The sequence below is a fragment of the Mustelus asterias genome, chromosome 7, assembly GCF_964213995.1.
Source record: "Mustelus asterias chromosome 7, sMusAst1.hap1.1, whole genome shotgun sequence".
Classification (NCBI taxonomy): domain Eukaryota; kingdom Metazoa; phylum Chordata; class Chondrichthyes; order Carcharhiniformes; family Triakidae; genus Mustelus; species Mustelus asterias.
Window position 1 is genome coordinate 43,184,643 of NC_135807.1, and position 18,270 is coordinate 43,202,912.

Below are 18,270 nucleotides of genomic sequence, written 5' to 3' on the forward strand. Positions count from 1 at the left end.
ACCACATCAATAAATAAATAAACCAAAATAAGCCAACTAGAAAATGAATTTTATATCACATTTGCAGAAGTAATCCAATAATATTAATGTTATTCTAATTTGGAACAGCTTTCCCTCTTAACTTGAACGTCACATTTACCACTCAATACTATTGACATTATAGAGCTGATTGGAGGTTCTTGAGAAAATTTGATTTAATCTCTTACCTGCTGGTTTAACACCATGTGAACACCATGAGGTCGTATATCACAAGTAAATTCACCCAAGAACTCTAGAATGTCTTCAATGGTGGCAGCATAGGGTAGGCCTCGCAGACGGATGCAGTCTCGCAAATTAGTTGAAGGCACAAATGGCTGAGGGAGCAAAGGAATGATGGGAGCAGGTGCGATGGGCATGAGGGAAGTGGAAGTATACCGGTTAAGGACCTGTATGGAATTCAAACATCCAAAAAGTTAGATATTTAGGTTAAGAAGATGGAGAACCCCAAGACAGTTTCCTTAGATTTCAAATTTCTGAAACTACCAACTAGCAACTCAAAAACTTGAGTCATATCTTGTTCTTCAACTTAAAATATTACTAGCCTGCACAAATAAATAGATTTTATTACACCTCCTATTAAACATTTTAGCATTGTTTTATGATGTGATTCTCTGTACTTTGTAACGCAATTTATACAGTTTAAAAAAGGTAATTTAGCATAATTTGTCAATTCCAACTCTCCTAACCTATTCAGCATATCCTTCTATGCCATCTTCCCCTCATATGTTAATATAGCTTCCCTTTGAATGTATCTATGTCACTCATCTCTACTACTCCCTACAGCAGTAGGTTCACATTCTTACCACTGTGTGAATAAAGAGGTTTTGTCTATATTGCGCATTGGATTTCTTGCGTTTGTTTTTTATTATTTGTTCAGGGGATGTGGGTGTCGCTGGTTGGACCAGCATTTGTTGCCCATCCCTAATTGCCAGGCAACTGATAGTTTGCTCGGCTATTTCAGAAGGCATATAAGAATCAACCACATTGCTGTGGGTCTGCAGTCACATGTAGGTCAGACAAGGCAAGGATGGCAGATTTCCATCTTAAAGGGCATTAGAGAACTAGGTGGGGTTTTATGGTTTCATGCTCATCATTAGACATTTAATTCCAAATTTTTATTCAATTTAAATTCCACTATCTGCCATAGTGGGATTTGAACCCTGGTCCTCAGACCATTGATCTGGGTCACTGGATTACTAGTCCAGTGACAATACCACGATGCCACCGCCTCCCCTCTGGCCTTGAATTTTGGTGAAGTTCACCAATGTGTTGTATTTTCAGAAGATATTTTCCATCAGTTGTGAAAGTGGGAGTCGGACACTGCATGGACCTGTTGGCATGGAAGGCAGCTTGGTGGATTGAGAGGGAGGCATTCTGCTTCTCCTGGCTCACCAGCAGTGCTGTAAAGGGTCTTCCCTGCTGGATTCGGCCTTTCTAAGTCTCCTTTCAGCTGCTGGATTTCCCATAGCGTTAAAACTAAAAATTAGGATAATCAGACTGATCAAGACCTTTGATTCGGACCTTCAGAGCACCCTCCGTGCTCTCATCCCACGTACTCCCCGCGTTGGAGATCTCTACTGCCTCCCGAAGATACACAAGGCAAACACACCCGACCGTCCTATTGTATCGGGCAATGGGACCCTGTGCGAGAATCTCTCTGCCCACATAGAGGGCATCCTGAAACCCATTATACAAAGAACCCCCAGCTTTTGTTGCGACACTACAGACTTCCTACAGAAACTCAGCACACTTGGAGTAGTTGAACTAGGAGCACTACTCGTCACAATGGATGTCTCAGCACTCTATACCAGCATCCCCCACGGCGATGGCATTGCTGCAACTGCCTCAGTACTCAACGCCGACAACTGCCAGTCTCCAGATGCAATTTTACAACTCATCCACTTCATCCTGGACCACAATGTCTTCACTTTCAACAACCCCCAGTTCTTCATCCAGACACACGGAACAGCCATGGGGACCAAATTTGCACCTCAATATGCCAACATCTTCATGCACAGGTTCAAACAAGACCTCTTCACTGCACAGGACTTTCAACCGATGCTATACGCTAGATACATCGATGACATTTTCTTCCTTTGGACTGATGGTGAACAATCACTGAAACAACTATATGATGACATCAAGTTCCATCCCACCATCAGACTCACCATGGACTACTCTCCGGGATCAGTTGCATTCTTGGACACATGCATCTCCATTAAGGACGGTCACCTCAGCACCTCACTGTACAACAAGCCCACGGATAACCTCACGATGCTCCACTTCTCCAGCTTCCACCCTAAATACGTTAAAGAAGCCATCCTCTACGGACAAGCCCTCCGTATACACAGGATCTGCTCAGATGAGGAGGGTCGCAACAGACACCTCCAGACGCTGAAAGATGCCCTCATAAGAACAGGATATGGTGCTCGACTCATCGATCGACAGTTCCAACGCGCCACAGCGAAAAACCGCACCGACCTCCTCAGAAGACAAACATGGGACACGGTGGACAGAGTACCCTTCGTCGTCCAGTACTTCCCCAGAGCGGAGAAGCTACATCATCTTCTCCGGAGCCTTCAACATGTCATTGATGAAGACGAACATCTCGCCAAGGCCATCCCCACACCCCAACTTCTTGCCTTCAAACAACTGCACAACCTCAAACAGACCATTGTCCGCAGCAAACTAACCAGCCTTCAGGAGAACTGACTACGACACCACACAACCCTGCCACAGCAACTTCTGCAAGACGTGCCGGATCATCGACATGGATGCCATCATCTCACGTGAGAACACCATCCGCCAGGTACACGGTACATACTCTTGCAACTCGGCCAACGTTGTCTACCTGATACGCTGAAGGAAAGAATGTCCCGAGGCATGGTACATTAGGGAGACCATGCAGACGATGAATGAACACCGCTCGACAATCACCAGGCAAAAGTGTTCTCTTCCTGTTGGGGAACACTTCAGCGGTTACAGGCGTTCGGCCTCTGATCTTCAGGTAGGCGTTCTCCAAGGCGGGCTTCACGACACACGACTGAGTCGCTGAGCAGAGACTGATAGCCAAGTTCCGCACACATGAGGACGGCCTCAACCGGGATCTTGGGTTCATGTCACACTATCTGTAACCCCCACGACTTGCCTGGGCTTGCAAAATCTCACTAACTGTCCTGGCAGGAGACAATACACATCTCTTTAACCTGTGCTTAACCCTCTCTCCATTCACATTGTCTGTACCTTTAAGATTTGATTACCTGTAAAGACTCACATTCCAACCATTATTTTGTAAATTGAGTTTGTGTCTTTATATGCCCTGTTTGTGAACAGAACTCCCACTTACCTGACGAAGGAGCAGCGCTCCGAAAGCTAGTGGCTTTTACTACCAAATAAACCTGTTGGACTTTAACCGGGTGTTGTGAGACTTCTTACTGTCTTTAAAACGCTGCAGGGACAGCCACCCCCTGAAAGTATTTTGGTCATTTATTTAAATGAGAAGTTGGAATGTTGCCCACTGTAAGCCCCTAACCATCCTGGAGCATGTTAACCTCCCAGGGTGGTTAGGGGGCTACGGTCTTTTAAAAATGGGCAATAGGCCAATTTGTAATTTTAATGACGAGACCTAAAGTATCTCTCTTGATGAATGTCACTGCGCTGATGTTTAATTATTATTGTTAGATTATCACCAAACCCACTGGCAAGATCTTTGAAGAGTATCTCAACTAACACAGCATTGTCTTATAAAGTTATGAGACAATCGCTTATCAGCAAGTGTTATTTGAATTTCCCCAGTAAAAAGCTCAAAATGTAACTAATAGAAGCGCTATCCCAATGACCATAAATTCTTGGGCACAGAATGAATTCTAATTTGCATTCATCAAATATATTCTATTTTTATTACAGCAGGAAGCAATACTGCACTATCCCCATTATGTTATGGAGTTCCAATATGCCACAGTTCTTTTATATCTACATTTTTCCCTATATTAGCTCATGTTCCTATGCAAGACGACAAAGTAGATAATATTGTTAACAGATGTATTTATTCGACTATTACTAATACACTACAGGAAATATCACGCTTACGTTATTGTGCTTCTCATAATTGACCACTACTAATTTCTCATGTTGCGAACAATGTAGTCTACTCCTGATAATTCATAGCTTCTCTTGCAACAATGGCTGAAAATTCATATAGGAAGGGAAACGGTTGTAGTTTGATATTGAGGTTAACTATCCATCCAATCCATTAAAAAAAAATTCATGGGATGTGGGCATCACTGGCTAAATCAGCATTTGACGCTCATCACCAATTGCCCTTGAGAAGGTGGTGGTAAGTTGAACTGCTAGAGTCCATGTGGTGCAGGTACACCCACTGTGTTCCAGGATTTAGACCCAGCACAAGTGGAGGAACGGTGATACACTTCAAAGTAATGATGATGAGTGGCTCCGAGGGTTGTGTTCTCATGTGTCTGCTCCCATTCATAATTAATCAGCAGTGAAACCACTAAACACTGGGAAAACAATTACTTGACCACTCTGCTCATCATTGTGCTTTACTGAAAACTCTGTGCCAACCATGTGTTTCGCAGGTGATGTTATTGGTCTTTTTTTCCTTCTCAGGGGCAAGAGAATCCCACACTGTGAACTGAATCTAGTTAAAGGTTACCCAGTCTCCCTTCTTTTCTTCATGCTTTGTAAGATTCCACAAACAATGTCAGTTATCCAGTACTTTAAATAAATGGCTATTCTTTCTATAATGTATGGACAGCTAGATAATTAAATTGGATAATGCAGTGGCATGCCCATTGCCCATCAGATTAGGAGATCAACTCCTATTTCAGGTCAATTGCTGAAATCGGTTGGTGCCTATCATACTGTCATTTGTTTTCTTAGGCAGAGCACCCAAACTAGGAGCCAAAAAGGTAAATTAAACGTTACCTAAAAGAAAGGAACCTTAGGTTCTCCCAATTGTATTACTGATAGTAACCCAGTTCATTTTAAGTGGATTACCATCCGTTTAATGAACAGAAACTAAGGAAGAGTGCAGTATCTGTTAACTGTGGAACTGGCCAGGTGGACCATCACAACCTCCTCTATCCCTTATACTCCTAACACTATACACCATACATGAAACCACATGTACATAGGCATGGTCAATGAAAAAGGCTTTTTCAGGAATGCAGTAAGAGAGCATGAAAAGGCAAATGATTTCAAAGAAATATCAAAATAAAGCATACACCTTCCCTAAGGTTTCCTGCTCCACTTAATTATGATGCTCCAAATAAAAGAAACGTTATCACCTGTGCCTGCTATTCTGTGGACGACATTTAAATAGGAGTGTTTTTTATGAAAAAGTAAAGTTTGAAAGAGATGCTGTGACAGCATTTTCATTTCATGCCTTGAATTATTGAAATGAACTTGAAATGTATACAGTACTAACCTGTTGTACCTCAGCTGCTGTACTCCTGAACAGTTCAATGTACCGCTTTCCCAACATATCCTTGTGTTTCTTGAGTGCATTTTGGGCATACTCCTCACAGGTAAACAATACAAAAGCATCACCCGTTGGCCTCTCATCAGGATACTTGACAAAAAGAATTCCCTCCTTTCCACCTGTTACTGGGCAATTTGATCCAAAAAACATCAAGACTTCCTCTGCTGTAGCTGTGAATGGAAGACCACGCATACGAATAATAACCTGATTCTCCTTCGATAAGAACTGAGCTACTTCATTGGAGGTACCTAGAAAGATACAATGTGAGTTTAAGGCATAATAATAGGAAAATAATAAACTAGCGTCCAAATAAAACACATCATGTGAGGGTCTAATCAAAAGTGACTTTCAGACTAAAAACTAGCCAAATGAATTAAGTGAGCAATAGGATCTAAAATGGATAGTGATACTTTGGTGGATGTCTGCAGTTGGTGCATTTCTCATTCTTTGCATGCAATGATTTTTCAAGCTATAAACTCATCTTCCTAGAGTCTAATCTGAGGCAATAAATCAGTGACCGGTCGCCAGCCTACATCCACACCACCACACGTGCACACACAAGGATGAATGTGGGACCAAGATGGTACTGTAATGTCCCGATGATTTTCCTGCCGGATAACAATCACTCGGGGCATGCATGAAGAGAGAAAATGGAGAATGGCAGATGCCTGTGGAACTGTACCCTAGTCAACTTCATCAGGAGAGCAGGAAAAAACGGAGAAGGATTAAAAGATAAGGATATATATCGCTTTGTTGTTTATCAAAAGCTAATAACTGATATGGCTGACTACCAGCTATGCTCCCAGTTAATTCTGAAAATCTGTTTTTTTGTTTTGATGACTGGTCGGTCGTCAAATTCAAATAACCAAAATGAAATTCAAACCAGAACTGCCCAGTCAGATTTCGTTACAACACTTATTTTTCCGTACCTTTTGATTCCTCAAAATTCAGCATTCAATTTCTGCGCTGAGATATTGTACCAAAGCATTGACATATGACATCGTTGTGGTAACTGCCAGCCTAACCAAATCCCAAAGGGAAATTTAAACAAACTATCACAACAATGTGCAGACACAAAAATTTCAAACCACAGATTTTAAACAACGAGTTTAAACATTTATTTAAGAAAACTTAAAACACACAATATGTTTACACAGCTAATAGTAGTCATCCAAACTTTTCTGAAAACATTTCTGCTAGAGTTAAATTCCGAGCTAAACAGCCCTTTTAGGCAACAGTCCTCGGATTATCACAAAAAAAAAATTCAGTAGGATTACCACAAACATCTACTGTGCTACAGTATTTCTCAGGCTTCTCCCTCTCGATACTGAAAAACCAAGGCTTGTATCAAACCTTGCAGACACAAACCTTGTCTTCTCTGAGGGTGGCTGCTTTCTTCACAGGTCCGACTCAGCACACATCCTCTTCAGGATCTCATGGCCACACCTACCTATGTAGCCTTCAATCTCTCTTTAAATATGTTTTCCCCCTTTCATCTTTAAATCTATTGCTTTTACATCCCTGTGAAAATCTCCTTTCCCAGAATATGCAGATCTTTCATGTAATTTTTATGGATTCTACTTTTGGATAAAAATAAACTTAATACTCTGCTTTATTCATTTATGGTTTTTGCCAATTGTACATTTTTCTTTTGGAATACAATAGTTAAACTTAAAGTCACTTCCCTTAGCTTCCTAATGCAAATTTCCATTCATGCCTCTCACTGGTATTCCATCTTAGCTCTGCTCATCTCCACATCAAAATACTTGCTTCCATGCCGAACCCCTTTGTGATGCTTTTAACCTTGTAGCCTGTCTTCAGTCTAATTTAGTCACACCGATACAAAAACACACAAGCCTGTTGCACAGTATACCACAGTGATATTGGGAAAATAATATTTTCATCACATGCAAGATGCCAATCTTATCCTCCTTGCTATGAGCATATCTTGTTCATCTTGAGTAATAAAATGTGAATTTCTACATTATTGGATGGCAAAGTAATATCACATTAAGAGAAATGTATGCTTCAGTAATTACTTTACCTCCAGCAATTTTCAAAAAATCTTCCCCTGTTGCCTTGTATACCTGTTAAAAGATTTAACAATGAGAATATTGCACAAATTCACTGTTGTGTTCCCTATAGTATAAACTTGGCTATATTTCAAAAGTACTTAAGTGGCTGTAAAGTGCTTTGGAACATGCAGCATGCTGTAAAAGATAATACATAAATGCAAGTTGTTTTTTATTGATGCATAAAGATTTTATAAAATTTAGAGGCATTAAAGGTTTAATATTCAAGTGCAAGTTAATTCATCACATGGAATGCATTCTACATGTTGCATTCAAAATGTATTAAAAATTCAAAATAGTGGAACTAAGAGGGTGCATGCTCGATTGAGAGGGGGCATCAGTTCACAATATAATTGGCCCATCTTATTTCTCGCATTCAGAATATTGCCCCACTGCAGCATCTATGTTTCTTAAATAATACCAGTGTTTCCATTTCCACTGTTCTAGCTAGAAATATCAGTATTAAAATTATATTTAACCAGTTAAGCTTGTGACCCATTATCTTGCCATTGATCGAGTGCAACGGAGGCTCACCAGACCAATCCCTGGGATGGAGGTTTGTCCTATGAGAAGAGATTGAGGAGCAAAAACAGAAAATGCTGCTAAATCTCAGCAGGTCTGATAGCATCTGTGGAGAGAGAGAGTAGAGCCAGCGTTTGGAGTCTGGATGACTCTTCGTCAGAGCTAAGAGCGAAGAAAATCAGAAGAGATTTATACTATGAGGGGTGGGGGGCTGTAATAGGACAAAGGGAAAGTAAATGAAGGTGAAGACGTCTGAGAGAAGTACTATAAGTGATCAGAATGTGTGAATGGAGGAACAGAGGTACAGATGGTTAAGGCAGTTGCACGTAGAAGGTGGGGGGGGGTGGGAGAAACGGGGGGCTGGGATGGCGGGTGGGGGGGGGGGGGAAGGGGGAAGCAGAGAGTGAGAAAGAAGGACGATAAAAAATGAATTAGATGAAAAGAAGAAACAGAATGAAATAAAACAGCTGGACATGGGGTGGAGGGGAGAGAATCCTAGAAACCCTACAGTGCAGACAGAGGCCATTTGGCCCATCGTGTCTGCACCGACCACAATCCCACCCAGGCCCTACCCCCATATCCCTACACATTTACCCGCTAATCCCTCTAACCTACGCATCTCAGGACACTAAGGGGCAATTTTTTAGCATGGCCAATCAACCTAACCCGCACATCTTTGGACTGTGGGAGGAAACCGGAGCACCTGGAGGAAACCCACGCAGACACAGGGAGAATGTGCAAACTCCACACAGATAGTGACCCAAGCCAGGAATCGAACCCAGGTCCCTGGAGCTGTGAAGCAGCAGTGCTAACCACCGTGCTACCGTGCCGCCCTGAGTTCATGCTCTGAAGTTGTTGAACTCAATGAACAGTCCGGAAGGACGTAAAGTGCCCAATCGGAAGATGACGTGCTGTTCCTCCAGTTTGCATTGGGGTTCACTAAAACATTGTCTGCCCCTTTACCTCCTCCCTGCTCACCATCCCAGGTCCTAAACACCCCTTTCAGGCAAAGCAGCGCTTCACATGCACCTCCTTCGTTCGCTGCTCCCAACGTCTACTCTACATTGAAGAGACCAAATGCAGACTGGGTGACCGCCTTGCTGAACACCTTTGGTCCATCCACAAGCAGGACCCAGACCTTCCTGTCGCTTGCCACTTCAACACACCACCCTGCTCTCCTGTCCATATATCCGTCCTTGGCCTTTTGCAATGTTGCCCTTCAGGGCAACTGCCTTAACCATCTGTACCTCGGTTCTGCCATTCACACATTCTGACCACTTTATGGGCACTTTTATTTTTTTATTATAGAAATTATAGAAACCCTACAGTGCAGAAGGAGGCCATTCGGCCCATCGAGTCTGCACCGACCACAATCCCACCCAGGCCCTACCCCCACATATTTTACCCACTAATCCTTCTAACCTACGAATCAGGACTCTAAGGGGCAATTTTTTTTTTTAACCTGGCCAATCAACCTAACCCGCACATCTTTGGACTGTGGGAGGAAACCGGAGCACCCGGAGGAAACCCACGCAGACACGAGGAGAATGTGCAAACTCCACACAGACAGTGACCCGAGCAGGGAATCGAACCCGGGACCCTGGAGCTGTGAAGCAGCAGTGCTAACCACTGTGCTACCGTGCCGCACCTCTCTCAGCCTTCTTCATCCTCATTTACATTCCCTTTGTTCTATTACAGCTCCCCCACCCTCATTGTATAAATCTTTTCTGATTTTCTTCGCTCTGATGAAGGGTCACGCAGACTTGAAATGTTGGCTCTATTCTCTCTCCATAGATGCTGTCAGATCTGCTGAGTTTTTCCAGCATTTTCTGTTTTTGTTTCAGATTCCAGCAACCACAGTATTTTGCTTTTATCTCAGAGATTGAGGAGACTGGGCCACTGTTTTTGGAATTTCAAGAAATGAGAGTTGATCTAATTGAAACTTCTTGCAGGTGCAATGGACTGGATGTAGATAAGATGCTTCCCCTGGCTGGTGAGTTTAGATTTAAATTCAATTAACCAATGGATTTATTAAATGCAAATGGTGTTTGGCTAACTTGAGTGAATTCTTTAATGGGGTAAAAGAAGCTTGATCAAGGTGGTGCAGTATATGTTGAATGCAAAGTGCCACAGATGTTTGTAAAGAAGACTGAAGCCAATGGAATTAAGGAGAAAGTGCAAAATTGACTTAGTTATATAAAGCAGAGGATGGTACATGGACATTTTTCTGACCAGGAGATGGTTTGCAGTGGTGTTCCTCAAAGGTCAGTTTTTGGTCCATACTGAGCGCAGCATAATGAAATTTGCATTTAAATAAAATTTTACCAAATGGAGAGGAGGATAGCTGTAGACTTCAGGATGATGGACAGAAGCATGGCAGATGGAGTTCAATGTGGAGGACTATAAAGTGGTGCTCTTTGGGAGGACTAATATGGAATGAAGGTATTTCATAAATGGTACGATTTTAAAAAATGTGTAACTTTTCCCTTGATTGTTTTCCTATTCTAAAAACCATTCATCGTCACTTAAATTTAGAATTCAACAAACGGTACACTAACTTAAAATTAATATTTCCCATTTTTATCTACAAAAATGCTATCTGAATATTCATCAAGCAGTTGATTTCATTACTTGAATATACTCTAGCTGATGTCAGTGTTTCATATCTCAACTGTTTCAGCTGCTAACGTGCTCTTGTAAATAATTGTAACTGACATATCTTGAAAATATAATACTCAACATGGGAGCGCAGGAAGATTTTAGGAATTTGCAGAAATTTTACCGAGATACAAATGCACAATTTACCCATTGCCCAGCAACTCTAGATTTAAGGAATACACAATATATACCTCAATATATCGGTTTCCCATGTGATGTTTGTGTCTTTGCAGTGCCAGGTCTCTGTGTTCGTCATTAATGAATCTCACAAGAGCTTCTCCATTCCTTCTTCCATGCGAATTTAGGCAGAGTGCAGCACCACCCCTTCAAATACAAAAAACACCATCCATACCATTAAGGGCTGCAAAATGACAATTACACAAATGCTTCTACAAATTTCAGAACTTGAAGTTAATAAATTTTGTCCAAAAGAAAGTGCCCAATATAAGCACTTAAAGAGCTTCCATATAGTTAAGTGTAGAATTTGTAATAATTCTGATGCTTTTCACTTGAGTTAATGATCAAAAATAAAATTTTGCACTGATTAAGTGTAAATTTTAATCTGATATTTGATTAAAATAATCTCAAAATGAAAATAGTACTATTCATTTCTTCCAATAAAGCTCTTTCACAACCAGCACTGCATTGACATAAAATTGTTATTCACACAAAAACAGAACACACAATTGTAGCTTAAGCATTAAAAAGATAATGTACATTTTTGAAAGCCAAATTCTGTTCAAAACATTACCAGAGGGATATTTAAAAAAAACAAAAGGATTTTTGTGAACTTATCATTCAAACAGTGTGCAAACAATATAACTGCTGCTATGGATCTCTGTATAAGCGGATATTGGATATTTACTGGACAGTCACCTAATAGGATACTTCAGAAGAGTTCAATAATTGTTAGAAGTTCAAGAAGCTTATCTTTGTCATGTCAACTTTAAGATTAGATTACAGTTTTATTGCAGATACCCAATTATAATAATAAAAAAGTCATTTATTAACATGTAATTCTTTCTCAAGCTATTTTGTGTTTCTTTTCCTTTAATCAATGTCTGTAGTTTTAATTAGTTGTATTTACAATGGTGAGACCATGTCATGTGGGATCTCCAAGAATATCATACCTCAAGAGACATTTAATCTATCATGTTGGGATTCAACATGTATCATTTGTAATGTAGAAATACAACCGGTATTAATTTTTCAAATGGAACCACATTATTTGCATATTTTGATAGTGAGCTAGTGGCAAATTAGTCTCCATTTTCAACTGGGTATTTGCAACACTTATACCATAACAATGCACGTGCAATAACCAATGGCTTAATTATTGACTAATATACAATTTAGAAATGGAAAAATCGAAGCACAAATACAACAATGAACCAACCTCCATTGTTCTCTGGGGTAGAGAATTCTGAAGATCCTTTGAGAAAATAAATTCATCCTCCTATCAGTCTTAAATGGGAGACTCATTATTAAACCATGTCCCCTAGTTCTAGATTCCCCACAATGGGAAACACCCTCTCAGTGTCTAGCCGCAAAAGCCCCCCTCAGAACCTTATACGTTCGTAGATGATCATCTCAACACCAATGAATATAGGCTCAAGCTGATCAACCTTTCCTCATACAACAACCCCTCCATCCCAGGAATCAGCCTAACAAACTCCTCTGAATTGCCTCCAATACAAACATATTCTTAAGTAAGGAGACCAACACTTCACACACAATTCTCTAGGTGTGTTCTCATCAATACCCTGTCCACTTGTAGCAAAGACTTCCCTACTTTGATACTCCATTCCTCTTGCAACAAAGGCCAACATCCCATTTGTCTTCCTGATTACTTGCTGTGCCTACATGATGATGTTTTGCGATTCATGTACAAGGACACCCAGATTCCTCTGTGCTGCAGCATTCTGTAGTCTCTCAATTTAAATAATATTCCACTTTACGAATCTTCCTGCCAAAGTGGACAGGTTCACAGCTTCCCACATCATACTCCATCTGCTGAACTTTTGCCGGTTCACTTCCTTACCATGGGGTTTTGTGTCTATACAAAGAACAATACAGCATAGGAACAGGCCCTTCGGCCCTCCAAGCCCGCGCCGCTCCCTGGTCCAAACTAGACCATTCTTTTGTATCCCTCCATTCCCACTCCATTCATGTGGTTATCTAGATAAGTCTTAAACGTTCCCAGTGTGTCCGCCTCCACCACCTTGCCCAGCAGCGCATTCCAGGCCCCCACCACCCTGTGTGTAAAATGTGTCCTTCTGATATCAGTGTTAAACCTCCGCTCCCCCTCACCTTGAACCTATGACCCCTCGTGAACGTCACCACTGACCTGGGAAAAAGCCTCCCACCGTTCACCCTATCTATGCCTTTCATAATTTTATACACCTCTATTAGGTCTCCCCTCATCCTCCATCTTTCTAGTGAGAACAACCCCAGTTTACCCAATCTCTCCTCATAGCTAAGACCCTCCATACCAGGCAACATCCTGGTAAACCTCCTCTGCACTCTCCCTAAAGCCTCCACGCCCTTCTGGACGCAGTATTCCAAATGCGGCCGAACCAATGTTCTATACATCTGCAACATCAGACCCCAACTTTTATACTCTATGCCCTGTCCTATAAAGGCAAGCATGCCATATGCCTTCTTCACCACCTTCTCCACCTGTGACGTCACCTTCAAGGATCTGTGGACTTGCACACCCAGGTCCCTCTGCGTATCTACACTTTTATGGTTCTGCCATTTATTGTATAGCTCCTCCCTACATTAGCTCTACCAAAATGCATCACTTCGCATTTATCTGGATTGAACTCCATCTGCCATTTCTTTGCCCAAATTTCCAGCCTATCTATATCCATCTGTAGCCTCTGACAATGTTCCTCACTATCTGCAAGTCCAGTCAATTTCGTGTCATCTGCAAACTTACTGATCACCCTAGTTACACCTTCTTCCAGATCGTTTATATAAATCACAAACAGCAGAGGTCCCAATACAGAGCCCTGCGGAACACCACTAGTCACAGGCATCCAGCCGGAAAAAGACCCTTCCACTACCACCCTCTGTCTTCTGTGACCAAGCCAGTTCTCCACCCATCTAGCCACCTCCCCCTTTACCCCATGAAATCCAACCTTTTGCACCAACCTACCATGAGGGACTTTGTCAAGCGCTTTACTAAAGTCCATATAGACGACATCCACGGCCCTTCCCTCGTCAACCATTCTGGTCACTTCTTCAAAAAACTCCACCAGGTTAGTGAGGCATGACCTCCCTCTCACAAAACCATGCTGACTATCGTTAATGAGTTTATTCCTTTCTAAATGCGCATACATCCTATCTCTTAGAATCCTCTCCAACAACTTCCCTACCACGGACGTCAAGCTCACCAGCCTATAATTACCCGGGTTATCCTTCCTACCCTTCTTAAATAATGGGACCACATTAGCTATCCTCCAATCCTCTGGGACCTCACCTGTGTCCGGTGACGAGACAAAGATTTGTGTCAGAGGCCCAGCGATTTCATCTCTCGTCTCCCTGAGCAGCCTTGGATAGATTGGTCCTGGGGATTTGTCAGTCTTTATATTCTCTAAAAAAACCTAATACTTCCTCCCTTGTAATGGAGATTTTCTCTAACGGTTCAACACTCCCCTCCGAGACTCTCCCAGTCAACACATCCCTCTCCTTTGTGAATACCGACGCAAAGTATTCATTTAGGATCTCCCCTACTTCTTTGGGCTCTAATCATAATTCCCCACTTTTGTCCCCGAGAGGTCTGATTTTTTCCCTGACAACCCTTTTGTCTAATTTGCAAATCCGGCTACAATGCAGTCACTTCAAAGTCATAACATAAATTGTATATTATCTACATTGTACAGACTCCTGTGGCACTCCACTAGTTACAGTTTGCCATGTTGATAATAATCCAGTTACCCCAACTTTCACTTTAAGAACATAAGAACATAAGAAATAGGAGCAGGAGTAGGCCATCTAGCCCCTCGAGCCTGCCCCGCCATTCAATAAGATCATGGCTGATCTGACGTGGATCAGTACCACTTACCCGCCTGATCCCCATAACCCTTAATTCCCTTACCGATCAGGAATCCATCCATCCGCGCTTTAAACATATTCAGCGAGGTAGCCTCCACCACCTCAGTGGGCAGAGAATTCCAGAGATTCACCACCCTCTGGGAGAAGAAGTTCCTCCTCAACTCTGTTTCCTGTTAGTTAGCCAATCCTCTATCCACGCAAATGAATCATTCCAACATGACCTCTTACCTTGTGTAGAAAATTTCCATGTGGCACCTTATCAAATGCCTTTGAAAATCCACTGGTTCCTCCACCCTGCTTACTACATCCCCAAAGAACTCGAATAAATTTGTCAAACACTATTTCTCTTCTGCAAAACCACGTTGACTCCGCCCGAATGATTTTCTAAATGCCCAGCTACTACTTCCTTAATTCCACCATTTTCCTAAAGACAGATGTTAGGCTAATTGCCTATAGTTTCCTCCTTTCTTGAGTGGGTGATACATTTGCAGTTTTCCAATCTCTTTGGACCTTTCCAGAATGTCAGGAACTTTGAAAGGTTCCAACCAGTGCACCCACCATCTCCACAGCGACTACTAAGATGCAAGCCATCAGGTCCAGGAGAACCATCAATCCTTCAGCCTCCCCAGTACATTTTATATCACTATAGTGATAATTTAAGTTCCTCCCTTTCTTTTGCCTCTATTTTCTACTATTCTTGGGATCCTTTGAGTCTTCTATTGTGAAGAAAGCTGGAAAATACTTGTTCAAAGTCTTTGCCATTTCCAGGTTTTCTATTATTACTTCCCCAGTCTGATCCTCCTGGATACGTATATAAAAGGGGAAACTACTTTTAAATTTCTTGCAAGTTCTCTTATTTTTTCCCCTTTATATATTTAAATCACCCAATGCTGATTTCTCAAAAAAATTCCAATCTTCTGGCCTACCTCTAATCTTCGCAGGATTGTATCTTTTTTTTTTCCACAGTGATGCCATCCTTAATTTCTTTAGTTAACCATAGATGGTGCATCCTTCTCTCAGTCTTTCTTTCTCAATGAGATACATCTTTGTTGACAGTTATGAATTCTCTCTTTAAATGTCTGCCACTGCTTATCCGTCATGTTATGTTTTAATCAAACACAAGTATTCAGCTTATGAATCTAGATGTCCAATAGTTAGGTTCCTTGTGTTGTGTCTCAATGGTTCTTGTTAAGTTGAGATATATAATTTAGTATTTGATTAGTTTGCTTTGACAAGTTAATAGAAAAATGGTGTAGCTCAGTCCTAGTGAACTGCAATTAAATACATTATCACCTTATATCCAAGGAGTTCATTTTATGTTTCTAATTACCATCAAGGGACAGCTGTGACCTGCAGGCTGCAAAACCTGCACCCAATGGGAACGTCAGGATGCTGTTTCTCCCCCTGAACACTTTGCAGGAAGCACCACCAGCTGCTTGAGCTCCAACTGAGGATTTTTGAACAGCTGCAAAGTGCAAATACTTATTTACACAGTTATACACGTCAACTGCACATTGTCAGGGATAAATATGTGCTTTTCCTGAATTATGTCGTGGTTGAAAGTTTCCAGCATTGTAGGGGGTAGTCAGCCCACAACCAAAAATAATTCAGTATTAAGTGAGCGGCAAACTAAAAAGGCAGGAAGAGACTTGAGGTAAGAATCCTCAGGTAGCATGGGACTCTCAAAACAATATTTAGCATTGAACACTGATGAAGACAATGATGCCTTGAAGGTGTACAGTGAGATAAAAGACTAAGCATAGGAATACAGTGGCAATTTGAGATTCAACCATCCAGGGACGGACAGGAAGTTCTGTTACTGTTGATGTGAAAATCATATGGTACATTTCCTCTCCGTGAGGTACTTTATAAGGGAGACAGAGTAATAGGTACGATCCATGACAAAACCAATGGCATTGTGTGGACGAGGGTTGAGACCATCCAGAGTTTAATAAGCCAAGGAAGAAATTAAAAAGCAGGACCTTAAAATATGATAATCTCTGGTTTATTTGTGATGCCACAAACAAATGGGAGTTTAAATTAGGACATGGCAGTTTAGAGACATAGGATTCAGATTTCTGAGACATTGAGATCAGCTTGATGGCTGGAGGAAGATGTCCCTCCTGATGTGAGATGTCAGTTCAAGATGTACTGCCTGTATCTGAATAGAGCTGATACCAATATGCTTAAAGGCAAGCTGTGGGGAAGGGTTTGATCTATTTTGGCAGGAACAGAGGCACCAAAACATAGGGCGGAATTGTCCCATTTTGAGACTAAGTGCTGTGGTGGAGTGCGAATATCGAGTGTTTCCCACTGCGAAGGCTGGCAGGAAAACACACCAAATCTTCCGGTCCCCTGACCTCATTAATTAAGCAACCGGGTGTTTTATACCATCTGCAGTGGTGGGGCAGGAGTCGATTGCACGTAATCCACCTTCATCTCAGAATGTCCTATTTAAAAGGCATCACTGTCAGCAGCATTTGCGCAAGATGTCAGGAAGGGGAGGACAGGATCAAACGCCAAAGTTTACTGACCTCTCACATCAGGAGGGACATCTTAAAGAGGCCCAGGAGGAGACAATCCCAGCAGTGGCACAGGCAGCCAATGCAGTCAGCACCCATGGAGTACAAAGAAACTCAGCAACCGAGTGCTGAAAGAAGATGATTGACCTAATTTTTTCAGTAAGAAGTCTCACAACATCAGGTTAAAGTCCAACAGGTTTATTTGGCAGCACAAGCTTTCAGAGCGCTGCTCTTTCATCAGGTGAGTGAGGAGTTGTGTTCACAAACAGGGCATATATAGACACAAACTCAATTTACAAGATAATGGTTGGAATGCGAGTCTTTACAGGTAATCAGGTCTTAAAGGTACAGACAATGGGAGTGGAGAGAGGGTTAAGCACAGGTTAAAGAGGTGTGTATTGTCTCCAGCCAGTCCTGATTCCCTGTAAAGGCTCGCAATCCAACCATTATCTTGTAAATTGAGTTTGTGTCTGTATATTCCCTGTTTTTGAACACAACTCCTCACTCACCTGAAGAAGGAGCAAGACTCCGAAAGCTTTTGCTGCCAAATAAACCAGTTGGACTTTAACCTGGTGTTGAGAGACTTCTTACTGTGCTTACCCCAGTCCAACGCCGGCATCTCCATGTCATGGCTAATTTTCTATGCCAGGGTAAGTCCCACGCACGATCACACAATCCGCACAGATTCCAAAATGTCAGGGTCCAAAGACCAGTGGCAATCACATGCCCTGCCTCACAGCCCACTTCAGTGCATCTATGATGTGGTGGAGTGACCACTGTGCCTCCTTTACCTTTCAATAGACATGTGATGCTGCATGGATTGGAGATGGTCAGGAGAGAGGTATGTAATGAGGGAGGGTGGGGGAAGATGCCAGCATTGACACACAAAACGAGCAGC

The 18,270-nt window shown here is 42.0% G+C and overlaps 1 protein-coding gene across 4 annotated transcripts in view; it reads right to left on the reverse strand.

Moving 5' to 3' along the window:
• The window catches only part of esrp1 (epithelial splicing regulatory protein 1), an 85,079-nt gene that overhangs the window by 52,919 nt on the left and 13,890 nt on the right, over window positions 1-18,270 (reverse strand). For all 4 annotated transcript variants that reach the window (XM_078215971.1, XM_078215970.1, XM_078215972.1 and 1 more), the window contains exons 8-11: window positions 10,983-11,115; window positions 7,584-7,626; window positions 5,486-5,787; window positions 207-425 (exon numbers count right to left, since the gene is read on the reverse strand). In XM_078215971.1, the coding sequence (XP_078072097.1) occupies window positions 207-425; window positions 5,486-5,787; window positions 7,584-7,626; window positions 10,983-11,115 (697 nt within the window). The remainder of the gene's footprint in view (window positions 1-206; window positions 426-5,485; window positions 5,788-7,583; window positions 7,627-10,982; window positions 11,116-18,270) is intronic.